This window comes from Alosa pseudoharengus, unplaced genomic scaffold, assembly GCF_046254945.1.
Source record: "Alosa pseudoharengus isolate Yale_2024_CS ecotype anadromous, Long Island Sound unplaced genomic scaffold, YU_APseudo_1.1 YU_APseudo_1.1_scf_17, whole genome shotgun sequence".
NCBI classification, from domain to species: Eukaryota; Metazoa; Chordata; class Actinopteri; order Clupeiformes; family Clupeidae; genus Alosa; species Alosa pseudoharengus.
Genome location: NW_027468640.1, coordinates 30,730,288 through 30,747,259, shown reverse-complemented (window position 1 = coordinate 30,747,259; position 16,972 = coordinate 30,730,288). Strand labels below are relative to the sequence as shown.

General features: G+C 40.3%; 1 protein-coding gene across 1 annotated transcript in view; it reads left to right on the top strand.

Moving 5' to 3' along the window:
- Positions 1–16,972, top strand: part of oxct1a (3-oxoacid CoA transferase 1a) — a 37,804-nt gene that overhangs the window by 694 nt on the left and 20,138 nt on the right. Inside the window, exons 2-7 of the mRNA XM_076289287.1 lie at positions 533–641; positions 747–837; positions 3,475–3,610; positions 3,945–4,094; positions 4,974–5,080; positions 11,134–11,194. Coding sequence (XP_076145402.1) covers positions 533–641; positions 747–837; positions 3,475–3,610; positions 3,945–4,094; positions 4,974–5,080; positions 11,134–11,194 — 654 coding nt within the window. The remainder of the gene's footprint in view (positions 1–532; positions 642–746; positions 838–3,474; positions 3,611–3,944; positions 4,095–4,973; positions 5,081–11,133; positions 11,195–16,972) is intronic.

Below are 16,972 nucleotides of genomic sequence, written 5' to 3'. Positions count from 1 at the left end.
AAGAAATGATGGCTTGTCTCTTGATTGCTGAAAGACAAGCAGCAAATCCGTTTGTGTTATGTGGCTCATACAATGAATGGCAGCTTGTATTACTGATTACTGAGATACTCGCGTTAATTTACCTACTCGAGGTAACCTACTATCATAGTAGTAAGGCCCCAGTGGTGTAGTCTAGTTAGCTGTAGTGGATATACTGTGGTAGTTGTAGTGGGTATAGGCCTACTGTGATCAACCCCAAATGAATACGTATCCTTGCCTATTTTAAGTGGGTATACTGAGATGGTGATGCTTTTTAAGTGGGTATACTGTGTATCACGTAGACTACACCACTGGTAGGCCCCACTATGTGTGTATTCAGTGATTAGGCAGAGTTGGAGCAGATTTTCCTGAACACTCTGTCAGTGTGCATTGATATCCTTGGTCAGTGGCCTCCTCTCCTTGCTGGAGCTTTACACAGTTCAGTTAAATGCTAAGGTGAATTGCAGACACAGTTGCTTGGAGTAAACACTTACAGCTGATTTGTCCCACACAGGCCTGCTGCTGCTACTTTTCCACTTCTAACCACAGAGAATCCCAGTTCTACTCTAATGCCTTAGAAGCAGTGAAGGACATTCCGGATGGATCCACGCTCCTTGTTGGTGGTAAGCCCATTTGCCCACTTCTGTCTTTTCAAGTGTGTATGCAAAGTGTTTACAAAGAATGTAAAATTTGTAAAACCACCACCACCACTAACTATTTCTCCTCAGGGTTCGGGCTGTGTGGAATCCCTGAGAATCTAATCAACAGTCTGCTGAAGACGGGCGTCAAAGGTCTCACGGCTGTGAGCAACAATGCCGGGTAGGTTTAGATCGGTGTCCCTGCAGGTTGCACTTGTTCATGTGAACGTGAAAGGACTGAAACCTGATCTACTGTACTATGAATGACACCGTACATGACACAGCATGCGTAGTGTAATAAACTACACCACCTCTCAGCTATAATGACACAGTAGTACAAAGAGTTATTTTTATCTCTAAATGTAACTAATAAAGCATGTTTTATTTCAAGCATCCAGTAAGCTTAGCAATATAATTGCCAAGTCTTTCACCCCTTGATTATTTTTCTTAAACAAGGACAAAGCGGTGTTGTGTGTAGGTGGTTGATGTTTCAGACTAACTTCTATTTTTTTTTGTTTGGTCACTTGCCCTTGATGTGCAGTATGCACTATTATTACTCCCCTGTATCTTGTGCCTGCATGAGATTCTATGCCCAAACCACCTCTAGCTGTGTCTATTGGAAAGAATTTGTCATGTGAAGCTGGTCTATAAATAGGGCGAGCTGTGTTGGCGTCATGCCAGGTATCGCCCCCTTCCCATCGCGTCAGAGGACACTTTCCCCCATGCGTCTTTTGTTGTCTGCCTGTATGTCATGTGTTTTGTTTTCAGTTTAGGTAGTTATCAGGGAGACAGGGTTGTTACTTTTGGATGTCTTATCAGTTTGTGTTTGATTGCAAGTGATATTTTTTTTACTGGGGTCACTGAACTCCTTCCTCCGTGTGGCAGACTTGCAAGGTTTTGGGATAGTTATGTAACATTTAATTTTAGTGTGGAAAGAACTCAGTGACCCCCTCAACAGACCTGTATTATCCGTTTGATGAAATCTTCTGGAGTCATGTCTCAAGCGTAGATTTGGAGAATTGCTTCTGTCCCAAGCAAATATTTATATCACTAGGTCAACTGCTGAAGCCAATCACAGCTGACAGAGGCATTAGTGGTTGTATTTATAGTTCTACTGTTTCCATACATTGCTTGTCTGACTGGCTCATAAGGTTATTTTCATCATTTCAGCATACAATATATTTCCTTCCATAATCATGCCAATATAGACAATCATGTCCTGATTTTACATTTACAAGTACTGTTGAAAATAGTCTGAAGACACTGCTAAACCATGTGTTTTTTTCCTTCTTCAATTTTGAGAGGCACACTAAAAGAGGGCAGTTAGTTCTTGCTTTCACTCGAACTCTTATAGCACCGTGCACTCACATATGTTTGAAAAGGACCTTGTTCCCAGACTCCCAGAAGGAGTCTTTTTGTTCAAACTGTAATCTGAAACCAGCCCCTGAGCCACACTGCAGAATCATTCATAGCTAACTCAGTAGGGAATGACATCCACTGAGAGCTACAGCCAGCTGCTGAAACTGTTGAATTTATGTGTTGTACTGTACAATGGATATTTGTACTTACTAATATTATCCACATATTTTTTTTAGCAAATAGAAATGGAGGGCTTTCCTTTCAAATCATGCTTGTGCCCAATAAGTGTGTGAGGTTCAACTGTTTCTTACGCATTTGAGTTTTCTTGGCCTCCTTCTTTTTCATTGAAGAAAGGCTACAATTAGGGATGCCAAATCAGATTAGTCTGATCAGAGGAGCAAACTAGACCGTAGCCTTTGAGAAATAAAAATGTTTCTATGCTTCTAATTAGGATAGAATGGGACCACACTAGGTGAATTGTGTGTCTGATATATAGATACAATTGAGTGGAAAGATTGACTTGCCACCCATTGATACTGTATAGTTGATAAGTAACTCTATTTCGCTCAGATGGCTCCATTTGTTAATGACTTACTGCGTTACTGCCGGTTGATTGCTTGCCTGTAATTCTCCTTGTGGGTTAAGTTTGTATAGGCTCTTCTGAAGGAGACACTTAGAGATGGTGACACTAAAACCCTTGACCTCATAGAGGAAAGAGTGGGAAACAATAGGAGTTTGGCGTTTTGAATTTCAGTCTCGATTGTTTGTTTTGTTTTGGTTAGTTTAGTTCTGTTTTGTTTTGAGCAGCTGTGAGTGAGTTGAGGGAGTCCTTATGTGACCTTGGATTCCTCCGGAGCCTCTTGGCAGTCTGGCTGTGGTTGCTGAGATACTGGAAGAATTGAGAAAGGGGATGGGGGGGGGGGGGGTCAAGGTAGGAAGGGAGGGGGGTGGTTGCATAAAATGTAAGACTGACCAACTCGTAACTCATCATGCTACTCATAAAGCAGTATAGAAATTGCAGACGACTCCTGTGTATACTGGTTTTGTACGCACTTCAGTCATAAGGTGTACAAATTAATGCCCAGTAAATTCTGTTATACAGTGTGGAATATTTTATGTAAGACTCCTGAGCTTTGAGATTGAACATTTTGAACCACTGCAAGTCTCTCCTCTCTCATCAGTAAGTGAAGTCCAGGTGCCGTTATTTGCCAGAACCAACCCTTATGACGCTTATAACCCTTATATAATCCTCATGACCTCAGCTGTACACAAAAAATGTATTATCTATGAGTTTTGTATGTTAAATGTATATTTGATGTATGTTTAATTCCTCACACAGGAAGGTATCTGTATGAAATTTGTAATGGTGAAACTACATGGAAAACCATGTGGTTGTGGCAGGAGAACTGAAGACTGCCAGTTCACTGACTGCCTGTGTGCTTGTGCATTTTTCATGCAGGGTGGATGATTTTGGCTTGGGGCTGCTATTGCAAACCAAGCAGATCAAACGTATGATCTCCTCCTATGTCGGAGAGAATGTTGAGTTCGAGAGGCAGTACCTGTCCGGGGAGCTGGAGGTGGAGCTAACGCCACAGGTGCAAATTCCTCTCGCCTCATAGCGCCTCATAGGTTAAATTCCTCTCGCCTCATAGCGCCTCATAGGTTAAATTCCTCTCGCCTCATCTTCCACACAAACACCCTTTGCATGCACACCATAAACCCACCCTAACCATTCAGCTTTTCCCTAAACAGTAAAATTATACAATTTGAACAACTAAGTATATAGCAGTGCACCATTTCATCTTAATGCCATGTCCTTGTTTGCCATTATAAAAAGTTGCTTTGTGCCAGTCCTGTGTGCCCAGATCCATCTCTGTGAATGCAGTTAATTTATCCTCTGCCTTCTCGCCACTTTCATTTCCTCTGCAGGGCACCCTTGCCGAGAGGATCCGAGCAGGAGGTGCAGGCATCCCAGCATTCTTCACTGCGACGGGCTATGGCACGCTCATTCAGGAAGGCGGTTCCCCCATCAAGTACAGCAAAGACGGCTCCATCTCCATCGCCAGTGAGAAGCGAGAGGTAATCACTCGGCTCTTATCAAGTCACGCCACAACATTACCCGTCTCCAGTGGGCTTCATGGCCAGAGCCACGTCTGATGTTTTTCATGCCCAGTGAATACACAAAATAGAGTAACCATGAGACAGTGGCACATACCTTTGTACTTTCTTGTCTTGGAATTAACAGCACCAAACAAATCTAATTTAAAAGACACCTTTGATGAATGCTATCTGTTTTTTTTTTATTGTTTTGCAGTTGTTCTACATGTGTGTCGCACATAAAGGAAACTGTAAAGTGCATGCTGGCTAGTGGATATCTTTCCATGATGCCGTGGAGGTTTAGAGTGTGTATCACACTAACAACATCATTGTGTTAATGATGTTGTTAGTGTGATATGTTAACAGGCCGTCTGTTTTATCAACAGTGAATGATTTATTACATGTCCAAATAGAGTAATGCTGTCAATCTACACTGTTCACCCTTTAGGCTGTACAACTCCTGAAAAATAGTTACCCAAAAACTTGTTTCAGGAAATCTGCTGTAAATCACAGAATGCTTTAATGAGACTATCTTGTGAAGGACACTTAGATAGACTGGAACATGGCCTTGAAAACCAAAATGGAGCTTTTGGAGCTGTCAAAGTATCTTGCCTGAATCTTGTTGAGCTTAGTTGATACTGACTTTGTACTCAAACTTGGCCTGAAAACAGTAGCCCACTAATACTGCAACAAACTCAAAAAACAAAATGGAGCATATCATGCCTGAATTTTGTTGGGCTTAGTTGATACTGACTTATATAGTATAGCATATAGTATAGAAGCTAGATGGAAATAGTAGCAAACTATTACTGTTTCAAATTCACCTCCCCGTTCTCTTTTCTCCTGTCTGTGTGACCCCAGGTCCGTGAATTCAATGGCAGACATTACATAATGGAGAAATCCATCACAGGGGACTACGCACTGGTTAAAGCTTGGAAAGCCGACCGCGCTGGCAACGTTATCTTCAGGTACTGCCCTATTTCTTTAGCTTTCCCTGTCAGATTACTGCGGACCAATTACAGACCATCGGTGAAGGCAGGTGTTTACATTACAACACTGCCCATATTTACATGCCAAGTCTGGGTCGTTTCACACCGTTCATGTTATCACCTTGTGATATTTCCATAATAGAAAGCATTTGAAAGGCAGTCTTTTTTGTCAACCAAGGTGACTGCAGAGAAACCTCATGCAGAGAAATGAGAAGCAGTCTAGCAACTATTTCCTCTACTGAATGATGTATTACAAATCACTCCAGGTACCCTAATTTAAACGCCAGATAAAGTCTATAACAACCTTAATTCATTTAATGTGAGACAGTGCCAGCTTTGCACATTGGTCTGAAGTGCTTCCCCCCCCCCCAATTCCTCTTCATAAAATGTATATGGAACATCTAGGTTGATGAATATTGGTCCTGCACTGCATTGCCATAGACCAGGGCTGAGCAAACCTTTTGGCTCAAGGGCCACATTGGGTTTTGAAAATTGGCAGGCGGGCCTATCATCTCTATGTAACATGATGTTTTGACATTGACATTGTAAACGTTGTCTTAGGTTTGCAGTAAAGCTAACCAATGTCGTCTCTATCGCAGGAAAAAAATAGCGAGCAGCCTGATAACCAAATGAAATGTGAAATATCCCCACACAATGATCTGACTTCTGGTATTGGTTTTATTGATGCTTTTCAACCTTCACAAGGTCAGCCGTCTGCTGCTGTTCCTTGCCACTCGAAACCTCTTCATGGGGATAGAGCCGTTGTGGTTCCCTCTGGCACCCCAGAAATGGGCTTCCCGCTCGGCCTTCTTCCCGTCTCCAGCCTCAGCCACGCTCACCTTTTCTCCTTCTTTCAATCGTTCTGAAGCTTAACATAAAAGGGGGGGAACACTTCATTAAAATTCAATGCTAAACAATTTTGATGTTTTAAATGTGAGCTCACTTTTGACACAGCTTAGTTTTGACTTGACAACTACTACTTATAACCAATGTGAGCTGATGTCCTCTACTCACCCAGAGTGTCAGGCTCAACTTTTACACCTTCTTCCCTCTGCCGTTCAGTGATCACAAGCTCTTTTCTTTTGGCGCTGTTCATTTCAACTTGATCCAAAAGGTTTTTCATCACGAGCTGTATATCAGCTTCTCTCTGTTCATTTATCTCTGATTCTTCTAATTGTTTGTCCAAGTATGTGTCTAGGTCATTAAGAACAATTACAACGTCTTCAGGGATCTCCATGGGCAGAGTTAATCCCTCTGTTCTCTCCCTTGCCCTCTTTTCCAGTCTGATTCTGCCATGTTCAACCAGCTTCAGTTCCCTTATCAGGAGCTTTTGAAGTTCCTTTTTGGTCTTCTTTTTGGGATTCTTTTTATTTTCATCCATGTCCATGTCAACATTAACCCCCAAAGCTTCCAGTTCTCTCTTTAGGTCCTCCAGTTTGTATTTTTTGACACGTTTCTTAATTGTTGTATCCGAACCGTGCTCATCCTGCCGTGCAGCCAGGCAGCAGGCCAAAAACCAACAGAACCACATTAAAATCAGACTGCCAGAAATTAAATTCCAAACATCAAATTACCACAATATCTGAAACCAGCCAAATTCTACACCAACTCAAGAAATAGTGAACAAAAAATCCAGTTTACCCTGCACTATGTTCTATGACATCATGATGTTGCCTAGCCACCTTTATGACCCTAAACGGAATGGTTTGATACATGACTATTGTTACCAGTTAAATGCATCATTCAATGGAATCTTTGGAATCTATTGTCTCTCTTGACTGTTTTGATAATGTATCCTCATGTCATATCCCTAGGCAAGGGAAGACCGGTTTATGTCACCTTTCTTACTCTGATATATGACACACATATAAATAAACAACAACAAAAATAAATAAATAAACAAACAAACAAAAATCATTGGCATTGCGCATTGGTGACTCTCTTGGTATTGTGATGAATTTTGAGGGAGTTGAATACTTTTGCAACCCACTGCATCGTGTGGCATGCAGGAACATTGGGCTGACTCATCAGGGTTTGTGATTAAGGTCTTGCCCATGGTGCCTAGTTATAAATGCAATAGATTTTGCACTTTGTCGTCCATAATTCACATTCGGGTCCCAGTTGTTAATCTGTGATTTTAGAAAGATATTTAGTGAGGGGTTTCAGTTGAGCGAGACCGTATACAACAGTTTGACACATTTTGATGCATGTTTTTTATAGGCAACTAATGCTGTACATCTTAAAATTAGGGTTGTGAGAAAATGTTGATATACTGTAGTCTAGCGATAACCGTGTCAGCTGTGCTGTTATTGCTGATTGTAAGAGTTGGCATGCCTTTTACACTGTTGGATGCTATTTTCTGCCAAAACTTGCTGCTTTAAGTGGTGTTGGTGAAATTCATTTTGAAGAAATGTTATGGTCAGCATTGCATAAAACAGGAAGGAATTACTGTATATGGGCCATTCTACCGAATTCGTGCAAATTCAGAGGTTGAAAAATTTAGAAAAAAGTGTCTTTTTTTCTAACCTGACCCTAGCCAGACGAATTTCGCTCCGCCTAGCTCCACTCATCCATCTGGAACCGATCCATTGAAGTGTTGCTTCAGAAGGCTGGGCCTAATCAAAAAATGCTTGCATATGATTGAATAAGCCACTTGTCCGTCATCTGTTGACGTGCTACTTCAACCACTCACATCGAAGCCAACCCGTGACGCTAATAACAGTCTCACAGTCGCTTCTAGCAATGTCACATCTATGAAACTCCCGCCCTGCGTCCTGATTGGCTGCACCATAAAATCGGTTGCAGAAATCACTCTCAATGGAAGAGGTCCCAGATGGATGTGAGTGAAGCTAGGCGGAGCTAAGCGGAACGAAATTCATCTGGCTAGGGTCAGGTTATCTTTTTTCCCCAAAACTTTTAATTCACATGCATTGTATAACATCTAAGGTACACATTTCTAATAATTGGACATTTTAATTTCATATTGTCTTTTTTATATAGTTTTGGAATGTTTTCCTTCTCCCAAAATGTGTCACTACCGAAACACAATAACAATTAACAAAATAAGAAGTTTTATGATAATCTATTAGGAATTTCTTTACATATACCTTCTAAATATATTTTTTTGAATTTTCTTAAAGCATTTCCATGATTCAACTGATAACAATAATATTTTTTAATACAAAATAAAGGTCATTTATGAGATTAATTGCATTTTAAAAACAATATTTCTTTGTAAAACGCATAAAGTTGATCATACCGTTTTCAAATTTAAGGATGTATTACTATAAATATATATTTAACCAAACACCACCATGTTATCTTGTCAGATGATTAGATATACTCTTTTTTTAACAAAACATCCCATGTTTCGGTTGTGACAGCACATGTTCGGTATTGACGGTAGTGTTTCGGTAGTGACTACTACATCAGACTGCCAGTATTTTGTGTTGATAAAAATGACAAATAAGTCACAAATGTTGCACATAATGCAGCTAGCACATATAACAGACATATATATATTAAAGAAATCTGATTTATTGTTTTCCAAAGGATAACTAGCACTCATCCAATGTATAACTGGCAGTTCTGTGGCAAGAAAAGGCTGCATAATGTTCTGTCACTGGTACAGGGTTCCCACTCTAAGTGAAATGTAAAATTCCATGACTTTTCCCTGACTTTCCCTGACAAAAAAAACTAAATTTCTATTATAATGAAGGGTACAAGATTTCAGAACAGTCGTGTAGCATTCAAGAATTTTTCACTTTTTTTAGAGCGAGAGATGAATAAATGTAGGTATTGAAGTTGGCCTAACCACAACTACAGTACTCAAGCAAGCAGTAAAGCTAATAACCAGATATACACCAATTCTGAATTCAAAATTCCCTGATCATGACTTTGCCCCAAAATGATAAAATTCCCTGACTTTCCATGTCTGGAATAGACTTTCCAAAATTCCATGATACTCCAGAAATTCCATGACACGTGGGAACCCTGTGGTAAGCTTACGCACAGCATCTTTGAAGTTATCATTGCAAGAGGCGCAGATAGAGATTTGAGTTTGCGTAAACAAAGCATCCACATTCGGAGGAACATTATGGAAACACTGTGAACTGTAACCCTATATCTAGGGCTACTGAATATCCCAGTTTTTAAACATGTTGGTCTGAAAACCTTCTGCAAATCATTTCGCGACCCCTCCCATATTTTTGTCAACCCCCCTGGGGGTCCCGACCCCCTGTTCAAGAAAAACTGGCTTAGGTCTTACCAGGCTGTTAGACTACAGACAGTGCACCCTCAAAATAACTGAAATAATGCCCATTTAGATCACATTCTTTGAGCCCTATCTTCCTTGGTGTTATCATTTTTTGTGGCGTCAAAATAGCAATTTGTGATCATATGCCTGACCACACCTGTTTTTTTCATCGATACACCCGTGGGTGTGCAAGGATCACACAGTATGGGTGTCTGGCGGAACAATTATAAAATGCGCTGACCTAAAACTAGGAAAACAATTGTGTCGCGCCTGGTTCCTCAATGCACTGTGTAAGATAGGGCATTCAGTCTTCCTAACTAATGCTTCTGCAAAAATATGCAGTTGAACAATGATTTCTTACACTTTCCTTTATTAAATATTATTGGTACTTCACTGAGTCATCCCTCAATATTTGTCTAAACAGTCTATACATTTTATCAGTCTTTCTGCTCCACGTTTTCTTTTATGGTTAGACATGTTTAGACAGTGCATGTTGCTTGACTAATACACCTGTGGAAAGGGACGATGAAACCCATGAATAGCACTAGCTTAATCATTGAAACTAAAATTGTATTTTAGGTTGTAGGCCTAGTCCTAAATATCCTAAAATGCATTCTATTTATATAAATGTGCAATTGGAAATATCACTGATTTACCAAAATATAGGACCTAATGTTCCATTTAGTCACTACCAAAACAATCTCGTCACAACCGAAACTTCAATACATGTTTCGGTTGTGACTGTTTCGGTAGTGATGAAAAAATATATTTTTGAGCCTATCTCAAAGATGCTAGTCAGCACATGGTTAGATAGCACAGTTCTGAACATTTATACACCAATAAAAACTACATTTTCAAAAAAAAACAACCAAAACAACTTGATTAATTGAAATAAATATGTGTTCGGTAGTGACGTTCTTAAATGTTCCAGCCTGTTTTTGAGACTTTTGAATGCATTTACTCAAAAATTATTGCACTGATCTACTCACCATGTGGCCAGGAGAGAGAGAGGGATGCACACACACATCCTGGTCCAAAGTGGAGGGGTGTGGCTAAAATCATTACCATCCTATGGGCTAAACCTTACAGTGTTTCGGTTGTGACACAAAAATGTGGGACAACATTTTTTACATAATAATTTTTTTTTTTTGATTGCTTTTATCATAGGTATTCAAAATATCTTTATAAAAACATCAGTGGAAAAAATTACAAAAATGATTTCATATTTTTTTTCATAAGGTGAAATTTAGGCCTTAGGGTTTGGGACAGCCACCTCTCAATTGAAAGTACCCTAAACATGATGATTTTATATATATTAAGCTTGATGCTACCTTAACTATTGTTTTAGTTCTTAATAGACAATACCCAGATCTTCATAAATATGTAACATTTTCTGTGTAAATGCTTTTTAAATTACTTTTTAGGGTCTGGGACAGCAATTTGCACGAATTCGGTAGAATCGCCCATATAGAACAATTTATCATCATTCGCCACATAATTGAAGTCTGTCTCAGTTTGACATTTCTTACATGTTCTGACTGATTTATCATCTTTCTGGCAATGACAAGGTTGACTTAAGTACACTGCAGAGCCTACAGGAGCTGTATCATTTCTTACCACAAGGGTGCAACAGTTGCTCTTCAGCAAATATTATGATACAGAGCAGCCCAGCATCAGAGTAGCAAAATATGTCTTGAGATGTAGCATGGAAAATGCCTGTGATGTCTTTCTTGTTTTGTGATGTCAATGTCTTTGTTTTATCTCCTCTTTTTTTCAGAAAAACGGCAAGAAATTTCAATCAGCCCATGTGCAAGGCAGCCAAAATCACAATCGTAGAGGTAGGAGAAATCTGTTGATATCCAACTCTACCTATGCACAGTTGCACAGTAGATAAGTTGTTGCATGAGGGAAAACCAGGGTTTAGGTGAATTTATCATCAGTCTCATTCTCGTCATTCCACATGGGGAAAGCGGCACCAGTAAACTGATTGATGACCCTTCCCGTTAGTGTTTCCTCAGGTCCTTCCTCTGATCCTAATGCGTTTTTCCCCCAGTAGCCTTTTAGACTACATTTGTAACGTCACTTTCCTGGAAGAGTGCAGATCTTATATGTGACCATAAAACCAAGCTATGAGCAATGTAGTCACATCAAGACCCAAAGACTGAGAAAGTGCATCTGTAGTAGAACATGAGTCTTAATTCGTACATGTTGCTTCATGTTTTATTTTTCTTCATTCTAGGTCTATTTTAGAAGACTGTTGGCAAATGTAATTATTTGTTATAATTAGCATAAACTCTATTAAAACTAGACCCCTGAGCTGAATTCCTGGGTTTTAAAGTCAGAAGCAGGTAATTACAGGTAATTTAAGCTGAAAATGTGCAATAGAGAGGTCAGACTTTGAATAATTTATAGGCTCTAATTTTTGCCTAAAGCATCCCAAGACTTAACATTTTAGGTTGTGCGAACTAGTCAGTCTTCCTCTCGTTCGCCACAAATTAATTCTGTGAAGTGTTATGGGGCTCTTTTCATTCCTGCCCAACGCTCCTTTGAAACATTTGTCTGCGTATCAAAAGTTATTTTATCCCAGCTTGTATTTAAACGCTGTGAGAGCATACAAAAGACCCATCAAAAGAGATTTTCAGCGTAGCCGAATAAGCTCAATTTAAGAGCAAGCCTGCCCCATGCTAGTCTCGCTTTCACTGTGGCCAGGTTTATTTAGGTAATTTGGTTGACCGGTGACTGATAAGTTCCATGCCACATCTTCTTGTAGGGTCAGTCATAAAGTAATCAGTTTGTACCCACGGAAGTCATACCCAGAAGCTTCCCTGTCTAGTGAACGTGCCTGTTATCTGTTACACTCTATCTATATTGGGGGCTGTATAACCATTTGTTGCTCTTAAGGCCCATTTGGTGCTTCATTGTGTCCATTAAAGTAGCTGAAGATAACTTTATCTCGATGGCCATCTGTTTCAGTGTGTTCATATGTGGAATGGTTTCATAACCCGAAGCCAGTGTATGTTTTCCAGTTCTTCTTGTATTCAGGTAACAAGCTGTCTGAACCATGACCCATGACATCTTTACTGTACTGAATGTGACTAATCAGTTGTGAAGGGTTTAAACCATATAGGGGGATACACACACACACACACACACACACACACACACACACACACACACACACACACACACACACACACACACACAAACTCGTCTCAATTAAGTTTGTCCCCTTAAGCATTTGGGGTGCTATCTTAGAGGAACACGTTGTTTCTCAGCACATGTTAATTATGTCAGCTTTGATTTCCATGTTCATGCCTACATTCATGCACTTTAGTTAAAAAGGTATCATAGGTATCATAATCCAACCCTCTGATCTGTGGCAGAACTGTTTAGCAGTGTTTGACTGCAGGCCCCCAGTCAGAAAGACCATCTGTAATAGCTTCCTTAATAGCTTCTTCTGAAGTGTTTTACTAATACATGGTCACCCCTGCTTGTTCTTCCTGCTTTCAATCATTTAGCAAAATGCTTTTTATTTGTGTTGTGCACTTAAGGCTTTGTTGCGTAACTCAAGGCAGTTTTATGGTTTGGGCCTACTACAGTCACAGTGCATCAACAGATAGAGTTAGATGTAATTCAAGAGTCCTTGTGCTGGATTATCTTTATCCTTGTCTTTGATATGAAGAAGCCATCCCTAACAAGCGCAGTGACAGTCCCATAGGCCATGATGTTTGATCTAGAGGTTATTGCCTTTGCGAACAGAAGTGATTCGGTATGCTTTTAAGCATTCGCTGAAAAGAATAGTGTGAGGACTTGCTCGGCAGAAAGAAAAGAGTCTCCTGCCGAGTTGCCAGGCAACGTTAAAATCCACACTACAGCCCTGTTAGCAGTTAGCTATTATCCTGTTTTCTTCAGGTAACGATGAAAGGCTCTGAGCATCATAGCAGAGATTTATTCAAAGGCTCTGAGCATCATAGCAGAGATTTATTCAAAGTGTGTGTGTGTGTGTGTGTGTGTGTGTGTGTGTGTGTGTGTGTGTGTGTGTGTGTGTGTGTGTGTGTGTGTGTGTGTGTGTGTGTGTGTGTGTGTGTGTGTGTGTGTGTGTGTGTGTGTGTGTGTGTGTGTGGGTGGTTGTGATAATCAAGGTGCAATAGATCACCTCATCTTTCTGTGATTGTGGAGATGGCAGGTAACTTGAATGAAATGGGTTTGTCAGGCCACAGACTAATCACAGACTAATTGGATCATGCTGAATCTGTCCTCTGAGATGTCACCCAACACAGCTCCCATTCACTTTTGACTGTCACAGATTATTTGCCCCTAACGTACAGTGCTGATGTTATGCTTATACACTAGCTTGGCTTCACATCTCTAACTAACTTCCATTCTCAAACAGATTTATCAATGCTAGCTCTGCAATCAAAGGCCATGATTCATCATTACAGTGCACAGGCAATAGTGACCATGAACTGAGATGATTTGAGTAGAGAGACTGAGAAAGCAGATAGTTTAGGGTCACACACACACACACACACACACACACACACACACACACACACACACACACACACACTCTGCATATACACACAGACACAGACAAAAGTGTCCTACATAATTCAATGTGCCCATCACATCCTGAAGGTTAATACGTTTTGACGAGACCCCCAGAACTCCCGTCAAAAAAGCACATAGACCAAAAAAATGCATCTTTGAAATTCCTCTGGGCATTTTGGCGTCCTATTCCTTGTGTCCTCTCATCAACTGGACTGACTTCAAGTGGTTTTTGTTTTTTATGACTGAAATAATTGTAGAAAGGAAACCACATTATGGTCATATCTGACTTTTCATACCTCTGGTTCTCAGAAAAAGCTCTTGCGTACAGCTTGGCAGCAGAAGGCTACTCTGAAGCTGAAAGCACTGTCACATCCACTTTATACCACAGTGGAAACGTAATGTCCATAACTGCTCAATTCTGTTAAAATATGTAATGCAAAGATAATAAATAAGGCATGGCATACAACTAAGGCATATTTTATTACACTGTTGAATTGCTTTCTGCAGTCAGAATTGCCTATGTTCATTCTTCACTGCAGTACTTGACTATACTGTAAACTGCATCTTGGCAGTTTTTGACCTGCATGAAATTGGATAGGCTACTGACAGGGGAATGGGATTGGATGGATCTCAATGTTTTAAAGATGTGCCCCTGTTTATTGTAGTCAGTAGGTTGGGCTTCACTCCCATCAAACCACCAATTAAACCCTGCAGTGCCCAGCTAATCACCTGTAGCAAATGCTGGTAACCATGGAAATGCAGACTGAAAGATAAGGGATGATTTAGTTTCCTCCCTCTCTCTCTCTCTCTCTCTCTCTCTGGAGAATATTGAAATATGTGGAGCAGACACCTGCTGAGAGAATCATGCTGCCTCGTACTGTTGGTGCTGTGCGATGGCGGGAGCCACGAAAATTGGACAGCAAATTGTAGGGTGATGAGCGTTATTCCTTCAGCACTGGTAATTTCATTCCCTTTCTTTTTTGTCATCGTCCCGATAACTTGGACAGCCGCGGCGAGTGCTGGCTTGGCAGAGTGGTGATTTTCTGTGCTGGGTTGTTTACAGATGAAGAAGCATTTGGTGCTGTGAATGCCGGGGAGGATTAGGCAAATTACCCTCAACTGGATGAGACAGTTTGGTCACCACAGCACAGCATGGTACTCTTCATATAGACCCTTTCAAGAGAGTTCCATTATCAGCGTCATAGGCTTCCGTTTTAACATTCCATATGTTATCTTAATGCAGAGGAAGTAGATTGGGAACCAAATAGAACGTTCAAGCATTGTTTTTTTTTTTATTGTTGAAAGGGTCTATATGACCATCCGAATATACACAGTAAGGCCCTGGATGTCTGATTCTCTTGACAGAGACGATAGCAATCATCACCATATCCTGCTGTTCCCCATTGGATTGATTAACGTTGTTGCGTATAGCTCTAGTTATACTGTACACCATAATTTTGTATGAATCAGGTATGGCAGAGCAGCACTAGATCACATGTGGAATAAGCAACTTTATCTTTATGCCAGACTTGGAAGAAGTAATAACATACAGCACCACTATCATTTGCGCCCCTCTCCTGAGAGGCAAACCGACAGCCCAAACGTCACTGAAAATGACATGGAGTCAGTGTAAGGACTGGTGGGGGGGGGAGGGGGTGTGGCTGGGTAAATCCCCTGAGTTAGCAGACCCTGCCACACAGTAGAGGTAATGGGGGAGCTGGCATGCCGATATGCACCACTGACGGTGTCAGATTTAGTTGGCGTGGCTCCAGAACTCTCAACGAAACCACAAAGCCCACTAACTCTGTTTGCAGAGTGGAGCTCAGGCAGGATGCTCCTGAAATAGATTGCAATTAGGCTGGGCTTTTTTATATTGAGTGAGTGAGACATAATGTTGGTTCAAAACGTTGTGGGGGTGAAATGTCATCGGGAAAACGGTGCCCATTTCTTTTACTTGTCTAAGATAAATTGGTGGTAGTTGTCTCATTCTGTTTGCAGCATTTTATTTTCCTGAAAGGGATGTTTTCTTCTTTTCATGACAGTCAATGAGTGCCGATTGCAGTCTCCAAGTGGGTGTGGTGACTCATGACTGAAGTGCTATGTCAAATCTATTAAAACGATATAGCATTAAGTGGAAGCCCCCTCATTTATGCAGGCCACCAGCTCAATTGCCATGCCTGTGTTTTCATTGCCAATTGCCATTTGCTTAGTCACAGGAGTAGGCTGTTTTTTGTTTTTTTTTTTTTTGTAACAAAATATTCAAAAGGAAAAAACAATGTTTTCAAATAGTGACACTTGAAATCCCAAAAAAGAAGATATTGTGATGCATATTGTATGTTCACAAAACAATTGAAGGTAAAACCTTTTCTTTCACAGTGGCCAGTGATTAACTCCACAGTCTCATATCATTTATGTCCAATCAGGCATTTGTTTAATTAATATCTAGACAAATTATATACTATAATACTACATAATTAGATATGTAGTATATGTAGTATATATATATATATATATATATATATATATATATATATATATATATATATAGAGAGAGAGAGAGAGAGAGCATATTTATATATATAAATATAATACTACATATCTAATTATGTAGTATTAAACATCACCAGTGCAGTGAATGCCATCGGTTAATATCTTGAACATCTGTAGTGCACCTCTACTTAACATCTACTATACTGATTTGTCCTCACATAAGCTCAACACATTTAACAGAGGACAGATGTTAGGCAGTTACGCTGCTCAGATGGAACAGCTTTCACGTGATTGTCACCTGGTTGCACCACTGAGATTATTTGATCTGGAGATTTGCAGATTGTGGATTAGCTAAAAAAAAAAATAGAAATAAAGCTATAATGTGGCTAGTCTCTGTCTTCTTTTACTTTTCTGTTCTGCAGGATGTACCCCCCCCCCAAAAGTATATGTTGGAGCCATCCAAAACTATTGCTGAGAAAATACCCTGTTAGGCTTTTCTGGCATTTGTCTGTACAACCACTCTGTAATAGCCCAGGCTACTGTCCCATGCCGCTTCCAGGCTCCTGCTGGAAATC